Source organism: Hyla sarda, chromosome 4, assembly GCF_029499605.1.
Source record: "Hyla sarda isolate aHylSar1 chromosome 4, aHylSar1.hap1, whole genome shotgun sequence".
Taxonomy (NCBI): Eukaryota; Metazoa; Chordata; class Amphibia; order Anura; family Hylidae; genus Hyla; species Hyla sarda.
In genome coordinates this window covers 380,620,819-380,644,158 of record NC_079192.1, presented here as the reverse complement: position 1 = coordinate 380,644,158, position 23,340 = coordinate 380,620,819, and the positions used below count along the sequence as shown (strand labels likewise).

The 23,340-nt window shown below is 45.3% G+C and overlaps 1 protein-coding gene across 6 annotated transcripts in view; it reads left to right on the top strand.

The window, feature by feature from the left end:
• TCOF1 (treacle ribosome biogenesis factor 1) overlaps window positions 1-23,340 on the top strand; it is a 129,204-nt gene that overhangs the window by 66,452 nt on the left and 39,412 nt on the right. For all 6 annotated transcript variants that reach the window (XM_056516937.1, XM_056516936.1, XM_056516941.1 and 3 more), the window contains 4 exons: window positions 5,903-6,052; window positions 6,155-6,209; window positions 7,761-7,834; window positions 7,923-8,091. In XM_056516937.1, the coding sequence (XP_056372912.1) occupies window positions 5,903-6,052; window positions 6,155-6,209; window positions 7,761-7,834; window positions 7,923-8,091 (448 nt within the window). The remainder of the gene's footprint in view (window positions 1-5,902; window positions 6,053-6,154; window positions 6,210-7,760; window positions 7,835-7,922; window positions 8,092-23,340) is intronic.

Genomic DNA, 23,340 nt, shown 5'->3' with positions numbered 1-23,340 from the left:
GGAGCTGCGTGCACCACCTTTTTTTTTTTTTTCTTTGGCCACAGCGGTTCCCCCCCCCCCCCCAATTATAACGCACTGTTATATAAAGTAGTACACCAAGCACCACATACACATGAGTGACCCAGTGGCCGACACTAGTACAAGTGGCAATGCCGCTCATAATAGGAGTCCGGCCCCCCCAGACAAGTGCACCGGAGCACCCTTCCAATGACCCTGTCTGGAGCCCCCCAGAGGATTATCAGCCACGGATTCTTGAGTTTGTTGGCGACTCAGGAATCCGGATTGACCATGCTGGCTTCACTGATCTGGACTTTTTAAAGTTTTTTTTGTGACGGCCTGGTCAATCTAATGGTGGAGCAAACGAACTTGTATGCCCAGCAGTTCATTGCCCACCACCCCGATTCCTTTTTGGCCAGGCCCAATGAATGGTACGCCATTGATGCAGCGGAAATGAGGACATTTTGGGGCCTCTCGCTGCATATGGGCCTGGTCAAAAACAAAGTGCTCATCATTACTGGAGCGGGGACGTCCTCTATCAGACCCCGCTTTACAGTACGGCAATGGCACGGAGGCGGTTTGAGGCTATTCGGAAATGCCTGCATTATGCAGATAATGCGGCATGTCCGCCCCAAGGTGATCCCGCCCATGACCGGCTTTACAAAGTGAGGCCGGTCATCGATCACTTTGGGGCCAAATTTTTGGAGGCCTACGTACCGCTCAGGGACCTCTCGGTAGAGAAGTGTCTCATCAGTTTTAATGGGAGACTCATCTTCCGCCAGTATATTCTCTCGAAGCGGGCGCGGTGTGGAGCTCTATAAACTCTGCGAGAGTACCTCCGGGTACACTTGCAAGTTTAGAGTATATGAGGGACGAGATTCCCGTATTGAACCCCCAGAATGTCCCCCCACTCTGGGTGTTAGCGGGAAACTCGTTTGGGACCTTGTGCACCCACGTATACGTGGATAACTTTTATACCAGCATCCCTCTGTTCAAATCCCTTTCTGCCAGATCCACGTCCGCTTGTGGGACCGTGCGGAAAAACCAGAGGCGCCTCCCTCTAAATTTGGTCAAGACACCTATTCCCAAGGGTGAGTCCCGTGCCCTGACCCATGATAACCTGTTGTTGAAGTATAAGGATAAGAGGGATGTCCTTATACTCGCCACTATTCATGGGAATGGCAGCACCCCTGTCCCTGTGTGAGTTACCGTGGGACCGGTCCTCAAACCCGATTGTATTCTGGACTACAATCGGTATATGGGGGGAGTTGATCTCTCAGATCAAGTCCTCAAGCCATAAAACGCCATGCGGAAAACACGGGCATGGTACAAAAAAGTTGAGGTCTACATGGTACAGGTTGCCATGTACAACGCTTTTGTACTATCCCAGTACGCTGGCAACACAGGGACCTTCCTCCAGTACCAAGAAGTCGTCCTAAGGTTCCTGATCTTTAGCGACCGGGAAAGATCAGGCCGGACTTCCCAAGGGTCTGGAGTTATAGGTGCCAGGATCGTCCCCGGCCAGCATTTTCCAGGTGTGATTTCCCTCACCCCCCCCCACTGGAAAGAAGGGACGAACCCAGAAAAAATGCAGTGTGTTTTTCAGGAAGGGGATGCGCAAGGACACCACATATCAATGCGACACTTGCCCAGATAATCCGGGCCTCTGCATAGGCTGCTTCAGGGAGTATCACACTTCCATGGAGCACTAAATTTTCCCTTTTCATTTGAATTTTCCATAATTTGACCAATGTACCAAGTCCAGAGTACATTCCAAAATTTAACCCCCATAAAATCACTAAATTGCCCCCAAAAAACTGAGAAAAAAACAAAACCTGATTAGACCTCTGTGGGTGTTTTTTGAAAAATGGGTCATAGGTCACTGAGTCACTATCATCGGGGACTTATGTTGCCTCAAATGCGCAGCGCTCTCTCTCCACCTGAGCGGGTGCGCATTTGAGGCAACAGGTTAGGGACTGCCACACACATCACATTCCCAGAATGAGGACTCTGAGCATAGGGTTTGGGGCGGGCATATGTTTTTTAGTTTTGGCTATGCTCTGGGTGATCATTCTGGAAACATATCCTGTTATATTATGTTATAATTTTCTGGACCATTGTACCCCATATTACGGGCCTCTGTACCCCACCTGTCTACCCCAGTTATGGCCCGTTGTCCCCCATAGTGTTCCCCTATTTTAGGGCTCAGTGCTCCCCCCCTATTAGAGCTCCTTGAGGGGGGGTCCCACATCCTGGCTCCATATCAAGCTCAAGGTCCCTGACTGTGCTCCCACTCAAGCAAGACCTGCTGTGCAACCGCCAAGCCTAAATCAAAAAATAAGGTATGTCCTTACTCCAAAGAAATGTATTTACAAATTTTGGGGTGTCTTTTCTGCTATTAACCCTTGTAAAAATGTAAAATTTGGGGGGAAACACACACTTTAGTGAGAGAATTTTTTTTTTTTTTACATATGCAAAAGTGGTGAAACCCCTGTGGGGTATTAAGGCTTACTTTACCCCTTGTTACATTCCTCAAGGGGTCTAGTTTCCAAAATGGTATGGCATGCTGTCCTGGCACCATAGGGGCTTCCTAAATGCGACATGCCCCCCCCCCCCCCCCCCCAGCAAAGTTTGAAAATGTGATTCCTTCTCTTCTGAGCATTGTGGCGCTCCTGCAGTGCACTTGACGTCCACTTATGGGGTGCCTCCATACTCAGAAGAGATGGGGTTACAAATTTTGGGGGGTCTTTTCTACTATTAACCCTTGTAAAATGTGAAATTTTTGGGGAAACCCACATTTTAGTGGAAAAAAAATATTTTTTACATATGCAAAAGTCATGAAATCCCTGTGGGATATTAAGGTTATTTTTACTCCTTCTTACATTCCCCAAGGGGTCTAGTTTCCAAAATATAATGCCATGTGGTTTTTTTTTTTTTGCTGTCCTGGCACCATAGGGGGCTTCCTAAATGCGGCATGCCCCCAGAGCAAAATTTGCTTCCAAAAAGTCAAATGTGACTACTCCTCTTCTGAGACCTGCAGTGCGCCAGCAGAGCACTTTTCACCCCCCATATAGGTGGTGTTTTCTGAATCGGGAGAAATTGGGCTTCAAATTTTGGGGGGGTATTTTCTGCTTTAACCCTTTGTAAAAAATGTAAAATTTTTGGCAAAACAAGCATTTTATTTAAAAAAAAAAAAAAAACATTTTACATTTGCAGAAGTCATGAAAGACATGTGGGGTATTAAGGCTCACTTAATTCCTTGTTACGTTCCCCGAGGGGTCTAGTTTCCAAAATGGTATGCCATGTGTTTTTTTTTTTTTTTGCTGTTTTGGCACCCTAGGGGTTTCCTAAAGGGGACATGCCCCCCAAAAACCATTTCCGAAAAATGTTCTCTCCAAAATCCCCTTGTCGCTCCTTCGCTTCTGAGCCCTCTACTGCACCCGCCGAACACTTTACGTGCATACTCAAGATAAATTGGGCTACAAATACCAGTAAACATTTTCTCCTTTTACCCCTTACAAAAATTGGGTCTACAAGAACATGCGAGTGTAAAAAATGAAGATTTTGAATTTTCTCCTTCACTTTGCTGCTATTCCTGTGAAACACCTAAAGGGTTAAAACACTTACTGAATGTCATTTTGAATACTTTGGGGGGTGTAGTTTTTAGAATGGGGTCATTTATGGGGTATTTCTAATATGAAGACCCTTCAAATCCACTTCAAAACTGAACTGGTCACTGAAAAATAGTGAGTTTGAAAAATTTGAAAATTGCTGCTGAACTTTGAAGCCCTCTGGTGTCTTCCAAAAGTAAAAACTCATCAATTTTATGATGCAAACATAAAGTAGACATATTGTATATGTGATCCAAAATTTTTTTTATTTTGAATATCCATTTTCCTTACAAGCTTCAAAGTTAGAAAAATGCAAAATTTGCAAGTTGCCACAAAATTTTACCACTGTTAAAGTAGAATATGTCACGATAAAACAATCTCGGAATCAGAATGATAACTAAAAGCATTCCAGAGTTATTAATGTTTAAAGTGACAGTGGTCAGATGTGCAAAAAACGCTCTGGTCCTAAGGTGTAAAATGGCCTGGTCCTTAAGGGGTTAAAGGAGTTGTCTGGTGAAATATAACTTATCCCCTATGCAAAGGATAGGGGAAAGGTTATAGATCGCAGGGGGTCTGAACGCTGAGACCCCCCACGGGTTCCCAGCAGTTGGCTGGAAGAGGGGAGTGCTGTACCCCAAACGGAGTGCCAACTGACACGCCCCTCCATGTACCCCATAGAGATACATGGAGAGGGTGTGCCAGCCGCGGGGTACGGAGGTCAGCTTCCGGCAAACCACTCCCACCAGCTCCTGATGATTTTTTTTTACTAATCCCCCGCGCACAGTGTTTGCTCCACTCCTGCCCGCTCCAGCAACATTTGTGTCCAATCCCGCCCACTCCCACTAAAATGTTTGTCTAATCCCTCCTGCTAACATAGGGATGTACAGACCCTAGGGTGCAATGCTTTGCAAGTGCAAGTCTTCACATACCCCCACCTGTATAGGAATGTACACACACTGCTATGCACTTGGTGGCTATGTCCAGACTGCAGAGCATTGCACCCCAGTGTCTGTAGAAGGCACTGGGGTGCAATGCTCTGCAGTGCATTTACCCCATGTGAATAGCTGTGAGACAGAGGCCCTGGCTGGGAGGATCAACAACAGATGCAGTCACTTGCATACCTGGCCGGGGCCACAGCGCAGCGCATTGTGTGTGTGTGTGTGTGTGTGTGTGTGTGTGTGTGTGTGAATTGTGAGTAACATTGGTGGCAGTGTGTGCGCGTGCCAGTCACATGAGCCCCCTCTGACCTACCAGGCCCGACGGCAGAAGATGATGGATATAGTCTTCAAGATGAACAGACTATCCTCCAGGGCAGGCGGAGCGTGGGCTTCACAAAATGGCTGCATGGTGGGGGGGGAGGAGACAGAACTGGTAGGAGCAGCAGCCTCTAACTGGGAGTCACTGAGTCGGACTTATGTTGAGGCTGCCGCGATGGTGCGGGATTTGCAAGACCAGTATTATTGTGGAGACTGTGGGGGACATTTCCTAATCTAGTCTATTCTGGGTATGCTTATAGACCAGAGTATGTGGTAGTCTCCTGTCTATTGTGCTCCTAATTTATCAAAGGTCTCACAGCCCTTGATAAATTCTGTGCTCAGACTTCAGGGTCTACAGCTTAAACTGCATTTAGACCTGCTCCAACATGGTCTGACATTTCAGTGTATTTTGGGCAGATGCGACTTGTCGCACAAAAGTTGCACTTGATAAATTCAGCACCAATGCATTTTCCAATGCATTTCCGTCTAAAATAGACTTGCATGCATCATGTTCTAAAAATCCTCTACAGCAAAAGTCGCAGAAAAGTCGCACATATTTAGACTGCGGCTTTCTGTGAGACAAATTTAGACAGGAAAAACCAGTCTAAATCCTTTGATAAATCTCCCCCTGTGTGTTTTCATTTCTACTGGTGCCAACGCATAAAACATTGATATTTGGTGATGTAAAGTCACAGTAATTATTGATGGCTGCATTGCACCAGACACACCAACATGTAAAGTGATTAGAATCTCAGTAGTGCTGCCTCATACTTCGGTCTTGTAAAACAGTTAATCGTATCATATATATATATATATATATATATATATATATATATATATATATATATATATATATATATATATATATATATATATATATATATATATATATATATATATATATAATATATATATATTTTTTTTTTTCCTTTGTTTGCTTTACGTTCAGTTTTTTTTTTTTTTTTTTTTTTTTTTTTTTTTATTAAATTTGCCTTTTATCACAAAGTTACTTAGTACTCTGTATATTTTTACTATCAGAAGGCAAAAGCTGCTGACAAAGAGCAAGGGAAACCTTTACCTGCTGCAACGTTAAAGTCTGCGTCCCCGGCCAAGACCCCGGTTTTTCCTAAGCCACTTTCAGATGAGAGCTCGGATGTCTCTTCAGACAGCGAAGAAGAAACTGTTAAGGTACGTTGTAATGCATAGAAGAATATTTCAGAGTATTGTACTAGGTATGTACTTGTACCAGAAGCCTTTAAAATTTTCTTCTATGTTTTACTTATTCTGCAGGGGAAAGTGGCAAACAATACTGATGGGAAATTTAATAGCAACGTCTCTAGAGCTGGTAAGTAATAGTTACTAATAATCCACAGAACTTTTCCTAGTTTTAAATATTGTGAAGAATGTTAAAAAAAGGGGCAGTGTGTTCTAGGCAGGGAGTTTATTTAATAAAAAAAAAAAAAAATACCCTAGGGTGCAGTGAAAATAAATACAGCATCTCCTGTTGCTATTCTAATGGTGCTGGTCCTTGCTGCTTTCTGCTTCTTAATGTTTCCTGTACTAACAGAACATCACAGAAAACGGGAAGAGGAAAAAAGCAGTTACATGCAGTCACCACTAGAGGCAGCTTATACAGTGTTTCCTAACCAGTGTGCCTCCAGCTGTTTTAAAACTACAACTCCCAGCATGCCTGGACAGCCAAAGGCCCCCCTGGCTGGATGATAACAAAGGCCGCAGTGGTCTTCAACCTGCGGACCTCCAGATGTTTCAAAACTACAACTCCCAGCATGCCCGGACAGCCATCGGCTGTCCAGGCATGCTGGGAGTTGTAGTTTTGAAACATCTGGAGGTCCGCAGGTTGAAGACCACTGTTCAGACATTGACAGGCGATGGGGAATGATGACAGGCGGTGGTGATGAAGGGGGTGTGGGATGATAGGCAGTGGTGATGAAGGGGGTGTGGGATGATGACAGGCGGTGATGATGATGGGGGGGGGTGGGGGGATGATGACAGGCGGTGATGATGATGGGGGGGGGGGTGATGACCGTTGGTGATGATGAAGGGGGTGTAGGATGATGACGGGGATGATGACAGGCGGTGATGACAGGATAATGATGAAGGGGGGGGGGGTGATAGGGTGATGAGGGTGTTTAATGATGGAGGTCTGGATGATGACGGAGGGGATGATGTATTTCCTGCCCTAGGCTTATAGTCGAATCAATAACTTTTCCTGGGTTTTTGGGGTGAAATTAGGGGCCTCGGCTTATATTCGGGTCGGCTTATACTCGAGTATATACAGTAGTTTTGCAACAAATGAAGGTACATTGTTTGGCAAACATTGGTCTATACTATTAAACCCAATAAAACTCTGTTGTGTAGCATCTGGTGTCCATTATTTCTGAATGCTGGACGGGGGAACGCAGCAAGATGTGTTCCCCCTGTTCGATGCCACTCCAGCAAGTCGAACCATCTGGCATCCAAACTGAGATGCCAAATGCATGTGAACTGTCCCATTCAAATAAATGGGATCAATTCTAGCATCAGTTTCCCACCATCACATTTTCTACAGCGCCAGAGGGAAAAGATACCAGACATATGTAATGTTAACCTCACTTACCAGTGTCTATTCTGCCTGCAAACTGCCTCCCATAGATTTACAATTGAAAATGGCTTGGTGGGTTTTTTTCGACGCAAACATGGAATTTTATGGAAAAAAAAAAATCATGACCCATTATGAAAATGAGCTATGTGAACATGGCCGGAGAGTGACCGCAGATAGAATATTTCCATACTTTTAAATATCTTTTTAGGGGCTTTTTGAGCTGAGTTCTAAAGAAATCAGCAATATTTTTGACCTAACTACCCAAATAAAAGGTGTTACATTTTTGTCTTCTAGTACCAAGTAAATCAGCTGCTCCTGAAAAAGACTCTTCAGATGATACAAGTGCAAGTGAGACAGAAGTATCTCAGGTATGTGAAGATATACATTGCTTCCATTTATCTCTATAGTGTGCAGTGCACCTAGTAATTTTCTACCTTTCTCCACCAATTATTGTAGAGTCTTCTCAAAGCCCAAACACCTGTAAAATCTTCAACAAAACGAAAGCGAATGGAAGACAAGCTTACACCAGCTAGCGAGAGCATTGCAAAGCCAAGTAAAAAGAAATCCAAAGTTCAAGCACAACCTAAAACAAAGACAACTCCATCCACTCCCGCCACACCAGGAGGTTGGTAAAATAGGATAAAAGGAATCTACTAACGTCTTATTGCATAAAAGAAATGGGCAGGAGTTTACTGCAGAGTGTATTAAAGGGGTATTCCTCCAAAGGATAGGGGATAAGATGCCTGATCATGGGAGTCCCGCCGCTGGGGACCCCCGTGATTTTACACCCGGCCCCCATGTGTAATCAGTCCCCGGAGCGACCACAGGGCCGACGGTGTGTGACGTCACGCTCCGCCCCTCAATGCAAGCCTATGGGAGGGGGCGTGACAGCAATCACACCCCCTCCCATAGGCTTGCATTGAGGGGTGGAGCGTGACGTCACACTCCTTCGGCCCTGTGGTCGTCGGTAATCAGACCCGGAACGAACACGCTCCGGCGACTGATTATAAACTGGATTCCGCGTGCAAGATCACGGGGGTACCCAGCGGCGGGACTCCCGCGATCAGGCATCTTATCCCCTATCCTTTGGATAGGGGATAAGATGTCTAAGCACCGGAGTACCCCTTTAAATTCAATGTATAAATAGTATGCATTAAGCTTTCTTTTGCTATCTAAAAGCAGCCAAAATTTGAGACTGCAGAACTTCACTGTAAAATTGTGCCAGAAATTCCGCTGAAATTATCTGCCCATTGACTTTCATAGTAATTGGCTGTCACATTCACACAGCTGATTATCCGCAGCAGAATCCCGCTGAAGTCAATGGGGCTTTTGAATTTGAGTAGAATTCTTTGCTTTGAGAACATAGAATTCCGCCACAGTCCTGGGAGTGCGGATATTTCGCTGTCTGAACATAGTCTTAGAATCTTACTGATAACCATCGTCCACAGATCAATGCTGCAAAATGGCTTCAGGTTGGGATGTTCTACAAGGTGAAGTTGGCCAAAGGGAAAATTGGTGTTTAGATTGGCAGTTCTCTTGGCTAAGCATGCTTGTAAATAATTAGTGGATTATTCTGTTGCAAGAGGCAGGTTATAGTGAAATGGGTTTTGGTTTGGTGTCAAGATCTTTGGCATTGTGGTGATGAATAGAATCTGTTGTATTTTGACTTTTTTCATTGTTTCATGGACTGTACTAAAAGTTTTAAGTTATACTCGAACATATTTTTATCTTTAGATCTATCTAGACCTTAAAAAGGTATTCCAGTTAAAAACTATTTTTTTTTCATATTAACTGACTCCTGAAAGTGAAATAGATTTGTAAATGACTTCTATTTAAAAATCTTAATCCTTCCAGTACTTATCAGCTGCTGAAGTTTAGTTGTTCTTTTTTCAGACAACAATGCTCTCTGCTTACACCTGTGTCTCAGGAACTGTCCAGAGTAGGAGCAAATTCCCATAGCAAACCTCACATGCTCTAGACCAGTGTTTCCCAAACCAGGGTGCCTCCAGATGTTGCAAAACTACAAATCCTAACATGCCTGGACAGCCTTTGGCTGTCTAGGCATGCTGGGAGTGGTAGTTTTGCAACACCTGGAGGCAACCTGGTTGGGAGCTGGAGGAATATGATTGGTAAAACTCAGATTTACAGCAGTGTTGCTGCAGGCTGTGTTCTTCCTACTGTTGCAAAACTACAATTCCCAGCATTCTTACACATCATTTGGCAGTGCAGGCATGCCGGAAGTTGTAGTTTTGCAACAGCTGGAGGCACACACACACGGACTTCATTTATTCATACACATGCACATTACCTAGACAACACAGATTTACACACACATATATATCCACACACACATATATACTTAGAGACACTTTCTATTTACAGTCACCAGCTTCTTTTATCATCTGCTCACAGGCAGCAGTGTACTCCTGCCCCTCCCCCCTTCTCCTCACACAGGAGACTGAAGTAAACGCAGACAGTGAGGGAGCCGATCGCAGCAGCTTTAGATCTGCAGACCTGTCAATCATGAAGTGGGTCCATGACGTAGGTGATAACAAGTGGACACAGCCAGGCTGGCATGTATCCCAGGAGGCAGGGAGGCAGTCTTTTGACTGGCTTTTTCAGTATGAAATACTGAAATTTTTCTAATGAAAGCAACTGCAAAACCTAAAATCCCAATAAGCGGGAACGCTGAGATAGGCTGACCTCCCACCAGGAATTTAGCATTTAGAGCGTGACGTAATTGTAAATATCTAAAGAAGCTGTGTCTGGGTAAAGCATGACTAGATTGCAGTTGGTCAAATGAGCACATTATGTTATCCCGGTATACCTGTTCTAAGAAACACACCCCTACACTCTGTCAGAATATCTGGTCCAGGTCCTGACCCAGGTGTGTTAAATTCGGGTTGTCACGGCGGAGTATCTGAGGGTATATCCGTATACCCATGGACCAGTTTAGCCGCCCGCCAAACACGGATAGCCAGTTTGTGGAGAGGCAAGAGGGTGTGACCCCCCCTAGGGTAGGGCTCTCCAGTAGAAGACTCAGAGTCAGGTGCGGAACAAATCTGCCTAAATTTTGCTCAGCATCTGGCATTGTGTCATCCATAATCCATGAACGGATATCTCAGTTGGCCGGCCAAATAATACAAGAAAAAATCTGGTAACGATAGACAGCCTCTAGTTTAGGGCGCAGCGCGGTAGTAAGACGAATTTTGGGCCTATTTGGACCCCAGATAAATGGGGAGAGGAGGGAGTGGAGTGTGTCAAAGAAATATTTAGGAATCGGAACAGTATGATGATAAGTTTAATGAGATTGATACGGCCACTGAGTGAGAGCGGCAATGTCGCCCAGATTCGAAATTTGGGTTTTGATGTATGGGATAAGGGCAAGGATATTAGTATTCAGATCTAGTAGTAGGTCCCTATTGATATACACCCCTAGATACTTGAACTTTGCAACAACTGGGAGACCACACAGGACAGGTGGAAAATTACTTCTCAAAAGCGGCATCACCACCGACTTGGACCAATTAATAGAGACCAGAAAAGTAGCCAAATCTATCCATGAGATCTTTAACATAGGGCAGCATGTTGATGGGATTGGAGAGAGCATCATGTCGTCCGAATATAATCCTATGCGTTCCTCCCTACTGCCCATAGACATACCACGGAAGTCAGGGTCCTGCCGGACATGCCAAGCAAGAGGCTCTACTGCCACCGCAAACAAGAGCGGGGACCGGGGGCACCCCTGTCTCGTGCCTTGACTCAGGGCAAACAGTAGAGAACAGATCCTGTTCACAAGAACCTGAGCCCGGGGGTGCCTATAGAGGATAGAGACCCACTTCCGGAAGTTAGGGCCAAATCTATGGAGGACCACTAAAAGATAACCCCATTCCCCCGAATCAAATGCCTTGGCTGCATGTAAGGATGCTAAGGCCCAATCCCCCTCTAGAGCTTCTCCCACCTTGACGGCAGTTTGAACACGGCGGATGTTATCTGAGGTGGATTTACCAGGAATAAAGCCAGTCTCATCATTGTGACTAATCTTAAGAATACAACGGTTCAGCCGGTTGGACAGAATTTTGGTATGTATTTTTGTAGTCTAAATTTAGTAGAGATATCTACCTAGAGGAGCCACACTCCAAGGGATCTTTATCCGGTTTCAAGAGGACAACTATGGTCTCCTCATACAGAGAGTCCGGCAGGGTGCCATCAGCAAACGCTGTCAGATACATAGCCAATAAGGGAGGGAGAAGCACATCTGAAAACCTCAGGTAAATCTTCAACAGAAGGCCATCAGGGCCAGGAGACTTACCCTTGGTCATATCAGCTATGGCATCTATGATCTCCTGCAACGTGATGGGAGCATCTAGAGAGCCTCTGAAGAAAGTGATGGAAATGTAATGCCGTCCAGGTAGAAGTTCAGCTGGGACTCATCGTACTGCACCTGTGAGGAGTAAAGGCAAGTTTAAAAAGAGGAGAAAATAAGAGCCATGTCCTCATTGCCAATCGGTAAAGACCCATCCGAGGCTTTAAGTTTAAGTATTGGGGCAGGAGAAGAGTTCTGCCGGACAATATGGGCTAACAATTTACTAGATTGGTTCCCATGTTCAAAGTAGAACGGTTTGGTAACGAATAATTTCCTGTTGGCCTTCTCATGAAGGTGCAACATATATTGACGCCGCTCTCTAAGCCATGCCACCCTGTTAGCCTCAGATGGGTCCGCTACATAGCAAGCCTCCAGTTCTGTACTGCTCAGAGCAAATGTTTCCTCCCTCAGAGATGTAGAATTCTTAATATAAGCTATATTACATCTCAAGCAGCCACTCCGATAGGCCTTCAGCGTTTCCCACACCAGCGCAGGGGACCCCCGGGTAAATTAGCCTGGAGGAAAATCTGAAGCTGATCTGGGATCCGGTAATTAGGTCCAATCTGGTCAAGCCAGAATGGATGTATCTTCCACCTATGCAGAGTGCCAGAATTGGCCATGGAGATAGCAAGCACCAGTGGGGAATGATCAGATACAGCTCAGGTCTCGGAAGTCTAGTATGAGCTCCGAGGCAAAAGGAGCAAGTTACCACAAGCAAGGTCAGTTCTGGACAACGCGTTCCTTCCCAGTGTATGGCAAGAGTATGGCTTAAGCACAGGGTACCTAGATCTAAAGATATCCGTCCATCCCACCTCTGTTAAAAATTGACAGAGGGGTGGGCCCCAACACAGCCGGCAGGGACTGGGGAATGCCTCTAGTACTATGACTGTCCATAGACCGGTTTGGAACTAAGTTAACCCCTTAAGGACCAAGCACGTATAAGTACTTCCCTGCACCCTTGGTCTTAAAGACCAGGCACGTACTCGTACGTCCATGGGAATTGATATCAATCAGCAGTCACCCCGCGCAAATGCCCAGGGGGGTCATCAGACCCCCCCCCCATGTCGGCGATCGGCGCAAATCGCAAGTGAATTCACACTTGCGATTTTTGCGATTACGGGTCTATGGTGACCCGGAATATAAGGGGGATCGCGGGTGTTTAAGACACCCACAGTCCCCCTGAAGAGATAGGAGTGAGGTGGCAGGGTTGCCATCCCTGCCATTGGTGGTCTAGACGCGACCACCAATAGCAGATCGGGGGCGGGGGGGGGTTAACTTTCGTTTTCCCCTCCTGCCCACCCACAATAGGCGGGGCAGGACAGGGATATGACAGAGGACCGGCGCCGGAGTCCACTTACCGATCTGCTGAGGCTGCGGGCGACGATTGGTGTCGGAGATCGGTGGGCGGCGATGTCGTGCAGCAGGCTCCCTGGATCTGACGGAAGTCGGTAAGTTGCCTAGCAACATCTGGAGGGCTGCAGTCCGAGACCACTATATAGTGGCCTCTATACTGTAGCACTCCAGATGTTGCAAAACTACAACTCCCAGCATGCCAGACAGCTGTTTGGGCATGCTGGGAGTTGTAGTTTTGCAACAGCTGGAGGAGTACAGCTTGAGACCACTATATGGTAGTCTCTGAACTATAGCCCTTCAGATCTTGCAAAACTAAAACTCCTAGCATGCTGGGATTTGTAGTTTTGCAGCATCTGGAGGGCCACAGTTTGCTGTGGTCTATATACTGTAGCTCTCCAGATGTTGCAGAACTGTAAATCCCAGCATGCTGGGCGTTGTAGTTGTGATCCCTCCAGCTGTTGCATAACTACATCTCCCAGCATGCCCTTCGGTGATCAGTACATGCTGGGAGTTGTAGTTTTGAAACAGCTGGAGGTTTGCCCCCCCCCCCAGGGTACATTCACACGGGCAGGCTTACAGTAAGTTTTCTGCTTCAAGTATGAGCTGTGGCAAATTATTCGCCGCAGCGCAATCTCCTAGCAGGGAACTCGCTGTAAACTTCTGCCAGTGCGAATTTACCCTGAAACACTACACTACAAACACATAATAAAGGGTAAAATTCTACATATACACCCCCTTACACTGTCTCCCCCCCACACACAATAAAAATAAAAAAACGTATTGTACGGCAGGGTTTCCAAAACGGAGCCTCCAGCTGTTGCAAAACAACTCCTCCCAGCACTTCTGGACAGCCACTGACTGTCCAGGCATGCTGGGAGTTTAGCAACAGCTGGAGGCACCCTGTTAGGGGTATTCTACGCCAGTGATTCCCAATGTCCACCCCTATGCAATCCCTAATTTAGTCCTCAAATGCGCATGGCGCTCTCTTCGGAGCCCTGTCGTATTTCAAGGAAACGGTTTAGGGCCACATGTGGGGTATTTCCGTACTTAGGAGAAATTACACTACAAATTTTGGGGGGCTTTTTCTCCTTTTACCCCTTATGAAAAGGAAAAGTTGGGGTCTACACCAGCCTGTAAGTGTAAAAAAAAAATAAAAAATTTTCACACTAACATGCTGGTGTTGCCCTTTTACTTTTTATTTTCACAAGAGGTAAAAGGATAAAAAGACCCCCAAAATTTGTAACGCAATTTCTCCTGAGTACGGAAATACCCCAGATGTGGGCGCACAATGATCTGCGGGCGAATAACAAGGCTCAAGAGTGAGAGCGCACTATGTACATTTGAAGCCTAAATTGGTGATTTGTACAGGGGTGGCTAATTTTACAGCGGTTCTGACATAAACGCAAAAAAATAAATACCGACATGTGACCCCATTTTGGAAACTACACCCCTCACGGAATGTAACAAGGGGTATAATGAGCCTTAACACCCCACAGGTGTTTGACAAATTTTCGTTAAAGTTGGATGGGGAAAATGAGAAAAAATAAATGTATTTTCACTAAAATGCTGGTGTTACCCTAAATTTTTCATTTTCACAAGGGAAAATAGGAAAAAAGCCCCCCAAAATTTGTAACCCCATTTCTTCTGAGTAAGAAAATACCCCAAATGTGGATGTAAAGTGCTCGGCGGGCGAACTACAATGCTCAGAAGAGAGGGAGCGCCATTGGGATTTTGAAGAGAAAATGTGTCCGGAATTGAAGGCCACGTGTGTTTACAAAGCCCCCCATGGTTCCAGAACAATGGACCCCCCAACATGTGACCCAATTTTGGAAACTACACCCCTCACGTAATGTAATAAGGGGTACAGTGAGCATTTACACCTCACAGGTGTCTGACAGATTTTATTTTTCATTTGCTCAGCCCACTGTTCCAAAGATCTGTCAAATGCCAGTGGGGTGTAAATACTCACTGCACCCCTTATTAAATTCTGTGAGGGGTTTAGTTTCCAAAATGGGGTCACATGTGGGGGGGTCCACTGTTCTGGCACCACGGGGGGCTTTGTAAACGCACATGGCCCTTGACTACCATTCCAAACAAATTCCCTCTTCAAAAGCTCAATGGCGCTCCTCCTCTTCTGAGCATTGTAGTTCGACCGCAGGGCACTTGACGTCCACACATGGGGTATTTCCATACTCAGAAGAAATGGGGTTACAAATTTTGGGGGGTATTTTCTGCTATTAACCCTTGCAAAAATGTAAAAAATTTTGGGGTAAACACACATTTTAGTAAACATTTTTTTTTTTTTTTTTTTTTTTTTTTTTTTTACATATGCAAAAGTCGTGAACCCCTGTGGGGTATAAAGGCTCACTTTATGCCTTGTTACGTTCCTCAAGGGGTCTAGTTTCCAAAATGGTATGCCATGTGGGGGGGGGGGGGGGTTGCTGTTCTGGCACCAAAGTTTGCTCTCAAAAAGCCAAATATGACTCCTTCTCTTCTGAGCATTGTAGTTCACCCGTAGTGCACTTCAGGTCAACTTATGGGGTACCTCCATACTCAGAAGAGATGGGGTTACAAATTTTGGGGGCATTTTCTGCTATTAACCCTTGCAAAAATTTGAAATTTGGGGGGAAACACATTTTAGTGAGAATTTTTTTTTTTTTTTTTTTTTTTTTTTACATATGCAAAAGTTGTGAAACACCTGTGGGGGTATTAAGGCTCACTTAATTCCTTGTTACGTTCCTCAAGGGGTCTAGTTTCCAAAATAGTATGCCATGTGGGTTTTTGTTTTTTTTGCTGTTCTGTCACCACAGGGGCTTCCTAAATGCAACATGCCCCCCAAAAACCATTTCAGAAAAACGTACTCTCCAAAATCCCCTTATCGCTCTTTCCCTTCTGAGCCCTCTACTGCGCCCGCCGAACACTTTACATAGACATATGAGGTATGTGCTTACTCTAGAGAAATTGGGCTACAAAGGAAAGTATAAACTTTCTCATTTTACCCCTTGTAAAAATTAAAAAAATTGGGTCTACAAGAACATGCGAGTGTAAAAAATGAAGATTGTGAATTTTCTCCTTCACTGTGCTGCTCTTCCTGTGAAACACCTAAAGGGTTAAAACACTTACCGAATTTCATTTTGAATACTTTGGGGGGTGCAATTTTTATAATGGGGTCTTTTATGGGGTATTTCTAATGTGAAGACCCTTCAAATCCACTTCAAACCTGAACTGGTCCCTGGAAAAATAGTGAGTTTGAAAATTTTGTGGAAAATTGCTGCTGAACTTTGAAGCCCTCTGGTGTCTTCCAAAAGTAAATCATAAAGTAGACATATTGTAAATGTGAATCAAAAAAAATTTTTGGGGAATATCCATTTTCCTTACAAGCAGAGAGCTTCAAAGTTAGAAAAATGCAAAATATTAAATTTTTTCATCAAATTTTGGGATTTTTCACCAAGGGAGAGTGCAAGTTACCACAAAAATTTACCACCATGTTAAAGTAGAATATGTCACGAAAAAACAGTCTCAGAATCAGAATGATAACTAACAGCATTCCAGAGTTATTAATGTTTAAAGTGACAGTGGTCAGATGTTCAAAAAACGCTCTGGTCCTAAGGTGTAAAGTGGCCTGGTCCTTAAGGGGTTAAAATCTCCCATACATAAAATATGGGCAGATGGGTAACCAGCAGCAAAAGTTGACCACTTTATGTAAAATATCCAGTGATGCCAGGGGTGGGTTATAAATGAGCAAAAATACAACCAAGACATTATTGACATATGCATGGATAAAGATAGAACGGCATTGCGGACCACAATTTGCTCCCTTCTAACCAACTGACTGATACGAACAGTAACCCTTATAGAGAATCATGTATGGAAGGAGTGCTGGGACCTTTGAACCCATGGCTTAAATAAATGGTGTGCCCTATCGGGCGTAAGATGTGTTTCCTGTAATGCAACAATATGCGGGCGGTACCTTCTGATGTGGGCAAATATCATAGCACGTTTATGTGGGGTATGGGCTCCTCTGATGTTCCAGGACATCACTCTAAGATCTGCCATAGTGGGAGTCGAAATATAAAAACGTCAGTGCCCATCCGAACAACACACAGTGACAAACGAGAACAGATACATAGAGTAGACAGGTGGCTATGAGACCGGGAAATGAGACAGTACAAAACCCCCTAACAACTGGGGGGACAAAACAAATGGATAGAGAAAGAACAGTAAGTCTGCTGAAGAAGCATCCGAAGAGCTTCAGCTCCATCTAGTGGGGAGAACCTGCAGTTACATGGAAAATTGGAGAGCCCCAATAGTCGTACAAATGAGACATGGGCCTATAAGCATAAAGAAAGGACCAACACAATGAGTATCAACAGAGGTAGCAGAAAGTCAGGGGGAGAATGAAAGAGACAAGTAATGGCATGGGTGAAACAGGAGGCCGGGAGAAGGAGAAAGGAGACGGGATGAGAAAAGGGAGGGGAAGTGGGAGTGGAGGGAGAGGGGAGGCATGATGAAAAGAATAAGGAGCCGCTAAAGTGAGAGGAGGAGGGAGGGAGGGGGTGGTACCGCAGACAGAAAGAAGGGGGACGGCAGAGGTTTTTTTTTTTTTTTTTTGCAGTATCAGTCCAGAGTGGGGAACACACCACAAGGGGAGAATGTTGGAAGAGGGTGGAGGGAAAGGGAGGAATAAACCAGGGCTGTGGAGTTGGTAGAAAAAGGTTCCGACTCCACAGTTTTTTGTACTTCCGACTCCTCTGTATTAATAAACGAATGTATTTATAAACACTTACAGTTGAATCCAAGAAGCTGTCCCACCAAGTTCTTCTAAGCTCTTCTAGCAGAGAGAGGTAGTTGGGCAGAAGCTGCTGCCTTCTCCTTTTTGTGTGCTGATCTGCTGCTGAAGATAGGGCAGTGGGAGGATCCAGGAAGGGGCATTTATTGTAAAACATGATTTCCCTAGTAGAATCCCATAGTCATGTTTAACGTTTAAGCTAACAATCGGAGTTTACAAGTTTTTATAGCCTTAGCTGAATGGCAGCAGTTTTCCAATGGTTTACAGCTTTAGCCTTGAACTATTGACCCTCCATTCCCTTCACTTATACAAGTGTCTCTAGTCCTGCAAAAAACATATTTACTTAATCCCTTATCAGTGAGAGGCTAGGTTACCCATGGGTTCCCTGTAACAGCAGAACACAACTCTATGGAAAGTATAAGTATTGCCGCTCCCAATTGTGCATTGCGTGCCATATAGTGAAGCACATGAAAAGCATGCTTCTTCACGGTCACTTAACATGTTCCTTTTGCGGTTACGTGAGGCACTGCATGCATTGGTCTTTTTTCTTACAGTAGAGAAGTCATTAATTATAACTTTTTGTGAATTGGGACATTTAAACTTGCTTTATTTTTTGTTCCATTCTAAATTTAGTCTGAGTCGGTGCATTGTTTGCCGACTCCAGGTACCCAAAATTTTGTCCGACTCCACAGCCCTGGAATAAACGCAGGGAGCAACTAGCAGGGTAGACATGGAGATCAGCAGCATTTTGGGGTATAGACAGGAGCAAAGCTCCCCAAGGCACTCCCACAACCCCACCTTAATCCCCTTTATAAAGTGTATGTGGACAACAATGTCCTCCAGGGGTCCCCCAAGACATGCAATGGCCAGCAACCAACGGGGAGATGTCAGGGGGGAAAAGGGGAGAAGAGTGGGGAAGCATGGCGCAGGGGGGTACAATAGGCATGGAGATACAGGATGGGGGGGGGGGGGGACATCCAGGTCGGCTGCAGGGCAGTGTGTGGTGGGATGGATTCTGTAAAGCATCAAAGTGGGTCAGTGAGTACAGCGGAAGGGATTCACGGAGAGGGGGGTGGGGGGGCAGCGTCCTCCATGTTAGGAAAAACGGTTCCTGAGGGGTGCACTACAGGGCAACGGTGGGGGCTTCCAGAAGAGGGTCACAGTACCTGGCCCCTCAGGGGGCATAACAGTCCCACATCCGAAGCAGGATCGCTAAGAGCACGGGCAAAATAGGGGTGCACTGACCCAAGGGGTCAGCAGTCCAGGACAGCAGTGAAGATCTTCCTGGGGTGTACAGAAAAAGATCTGATGAAAAATCTGGGAAAATGGAGACCTTGTTACTGTTGACCATAATCTCAGGTAATCTCCTAGCTGAATGTAGGATCAAGTCCCTATTGTTGCAGTTAAGGAGGCGCACCAGCAACGGGTGCGGGGATGCCCCAGGTACCGGTGGTTTAGAGGGTACTCTGTGAGCGCGCTCCACCGCAAATGCCTTAGAAAATGATACCTCCGGAAAGAGGTCTTTAATCCAGCCCTGTCCTGGGTTTCTGGCCCTCAGCGTGTTCGGGTAGGCCTATCACCCGGATATTGTTCCGACAAAGTCGGTTCTCGAGATCGTCATATTTCTGCCTGGCGAGTTCCAGCTGGTCCTGCACTGTGCGGAGAGAGGCAGGAAGGTGGGCCACAAAGTCTTCAAGTGTGGAGATGCAGTGTTCTGTCTCTGCCCCTCTGTCGCGGAGGTTCTGCATGTCCTGCTGCAGGAGGCATACTTCCACCTTGATCTCCTCCATCTTCCCAGTGAGTGAGGTCTTGCATTTCTGTATGTCAAGGAGGAGGGTATCGCTCACCCCTGGTAGCATTAACTCTGGCGCGTCCGTGCGCCATTCCAGTGAGGAGGCGCCATGTATTTCTGTACCTGAGGTAGAAGCGCGCGCTCCAGCCTGCCCGGCACCATATTGCTTTTCAGTGTGGGTGATATCTTGCAGCTTATCTACCGCCCTGTGGTCTTTATTCTTGTTGGGGTCCACTTTAGGGGCCATAGCTCGGGTCCTAAGGTGAGTTAGTGGGGTCCGGGACTCCAGGATTCTGTTCAGGATGGGTAAATTGCAGGTTCTGAGCGGGAGCACCTACAGTGTGCGACCGCTCATCTCAACCGCCAGGCCACGCCCCAACAAGTTAAGCGCCACTTTCTGCATTATTTATTGTTACATTTATTGTTCACCTTGGGTGTAGGTGTATCACTGGCTGACTTGGTCTATGTGTTAATCGTTTTGGGAATGAGCCTTCCTTTTTATTAGTGTTTTTAATAGAATTTGCTGTTGGTGCCAAATCTTGCCTACTACATGGTGCAAAGTGTGCTCCCACTAGTGCACCTTTTAGTCAATTTCAAGAAAATCTGTGCAAGAATAATTAGTTCATTGTTTTGGGTCCCTCCCCTTACCAGTAGGAGCTGTGACCTTCCATTCATGACTCCTGCTGCAGGGAAAAGGTATTAGGTGGTGGTGGTGGCCTAATAAAAATATTTTTATAAAACACCACGATGTATGCAGTATGTTAAAGTTTTGAAGGTAAAAATAAGGACAAAACTAGATAAGGGAAGTGAGGACCCTGCTCGCAAGAGCTTATAGTCTAGGAGGAATGGGATTGAGACAAAATATAGTAAGTGCTTGAATATACAATGGCCCAGCCATGTTTTATAACTAAGGCTGCTTTCACACTCTGAAGTTCACCAGTTATTAAAAGTCTGTTTTCTGTGTAAAAATTGGACGTTTAATAACGGATGAAATAACGGGTGCTAACGGCTGAATAAATATTAATCCGTTAAGACCAGTTATTCCTCATGTATGGCCGAACATCAGATAACTCGGTCTGTCCCCCAGTGCTTCTATATACATATATCCCTGCTGCGCTATTATTAAAATATTTCTATTATCCGGCAGCCGGCTCCTGACACTATGCGGCGCTGCTAATAGAAATACTTTTCATTCATAGTGCTGCAGGGGTATATGTATATAGAAGCGCTGGGGGGGGGGGGTGCAGACATATAGCGTTATCTGCCCCCACAGTGTTTCTATATACATATACCCCTGCAGCACTATTAATGAAAAGTATTTCTATCAGCAGCGACCATAGTGTCAGGAGACGGCTGCCGGCACTATGCGCTGCTAATAGAAATACTTTTTATTAATAGCGCAGCAGGGATATATGTATATAGAAGCACTGGGGGACAGATATATAGCATTATCTGCCCCCCCCCCCCACAGCGCTTCTATATACATATGCCGGCACTGCGCTATGTATGAAAAGTATTTCTATCAGCAGCATCGGGCGGCGGCTGCTGCTGCTAGAATGCTATTCACATATAGCGCTGCAGTGGCATATGTATATAGAAGCGCTGCGAGGCTACATTATAAATGCGCTGGTGGGGGTATAAATTGAATGCGCCGGCGGGGGGTATAAATTTTATGCGCTGGGGGGAGGGTATATATTGAATGCGCCGGCAGGGGGTATATATTTATTAATGCGCCGGCAGGGGTCATATCTAATGCGTTGCTGGGGAGGGGGGGGGGGAGGGGGAGCTAGATACATAGGCTATATGTCTTCCCCCCCAAAACGGGCATTAACGGGTGTATTTACTAAAGTCCATTGGCCATAGACTTCAATGTTAAAAATAACGTCCGTTAATTTACCATTTTTTTGTGACGGGCGAAAAATTAGTGCATGTCATGTTATTTCTCCCGGCTAACGTCCGTTAGTCATGACTGGCTGTAACGGGTGATAACAGGTAAATGAAAAAAAAAAACATTGACTTTAATTGGGTTGTTTAACAAGAGTTAATAAGCGTATGTTTGAAAAATAATTATTAACGGGTGAACTTCATAGTGTGAAAGCAGCCTAAGATACGTTACATAAAGGTGATTGAACCAGTCACAAGCAAACAAAGAGTATAAAGGGATATTCCAGGCCAATATTTTTTTTTTTTATATATCGACTGGCTCCGGAAAGTTAAACAGATATGTAAACTACTTCTATTAAAAAATCTTAATCCTTCCAATAGTTATAAGCTTCTGAAGTTGAGTTGTTGTTTTCTGTCTAACTGCTCTCTGATGACTCATGTCCCGGGAGCTGTGCAGTTCCTATGGGGATATTCTCCCATCATGCACAGCTCCCGGGACGTGACATCATCATTGAGCAGTTAGACAGAAAACTTCAGAAGCGAATAACTATTGGAAAGATTAAGATTTTTTAATAGAAGTAATTTACAAATCTGTTTAACTTTCTGGAGCCAGTTGATAGATATAAAACAAGGTTTTGCCTGGAATACCTCTTTTAAGGTGCATAGAGAATAGAGACACACTGTCGAATGATAGTAGCGGAGACCAGTTGGGGAATGTTATAGGCCTGCAAGAGTTGTCTTTAGGCACAGTTAAAAACTGAATGTTGGGTATAAATCTGGGGATCCAGGGAACTGTATTTTAGAGAAATGTGCATCAGGAGCAAAGTCTTAGAGACAGCAGTGAGGTTCAGATTATAGAAGATGTTACTGTAGTTTTAGATCCTTAGCAGAGCGGAGAGAACGTGTTGGATGGTAGACAGAGATGAGGGAGGAGAGGTAGGGAGGTGCAGCACTGTGGAGAGCTTTGTTGGTGAGGATGAGGATTTTGTACTGTATTCTGGACTGAATTTGTAACCAGTGTAGTGACTGATACAGGGGGAGGCATCAGTGTAAAGGCTGGAGAGGAAGATGTATTTTACTGTGGCATTAAGAATGGTCTGGAGAGGGGAGGGTTAAGAGAAGGGAAGGCATATTAGTAAAGAGTTACAATAGTCAAGATGAGAATGAATCCGAGCAACAAGCGTTTTAGCGGTTACAACTGTGAGAAAAGGGTGGATTCTGGAGATGTTTTTAAGTGCATGTGGCAAAGATGTGAGAGGGACTGAATATAGGAAGTGAAAGTCTGAGTCTAGCATAACGCAAAGAAAGCGAGTTACTTCCCAGAAGTTCTGCCCCCAATCTTGCTTTTTGCAGACCTATATGCCTGCTCACTCTCGGATGTCTTTGAGCGAGGAAGGGGGTGTGGCCCAGCAGGAGCAACGTCATCTGAAGCCTGCCGTGGCTCACTTCTGCCTGCCCTTCATCTCTTCTCATCGATGCCGCCTCTCTATCCCGTGCACTACACGGAGTCGCGCACGCACGCTGTGGTTTCAGTGTGTTGGAAGGCAGGGATATGTAAATTGGGCACGCCACGTGCGCCCGTGCACGGAGCTCACTCTCTGTTTCATATACAGGCAGAGAGCGAGCTATAGGGAGTCCAGACTGCATTTTTGGACTTCTGCTGTCTGGACAAGTAGGGAGACCCCTAGTG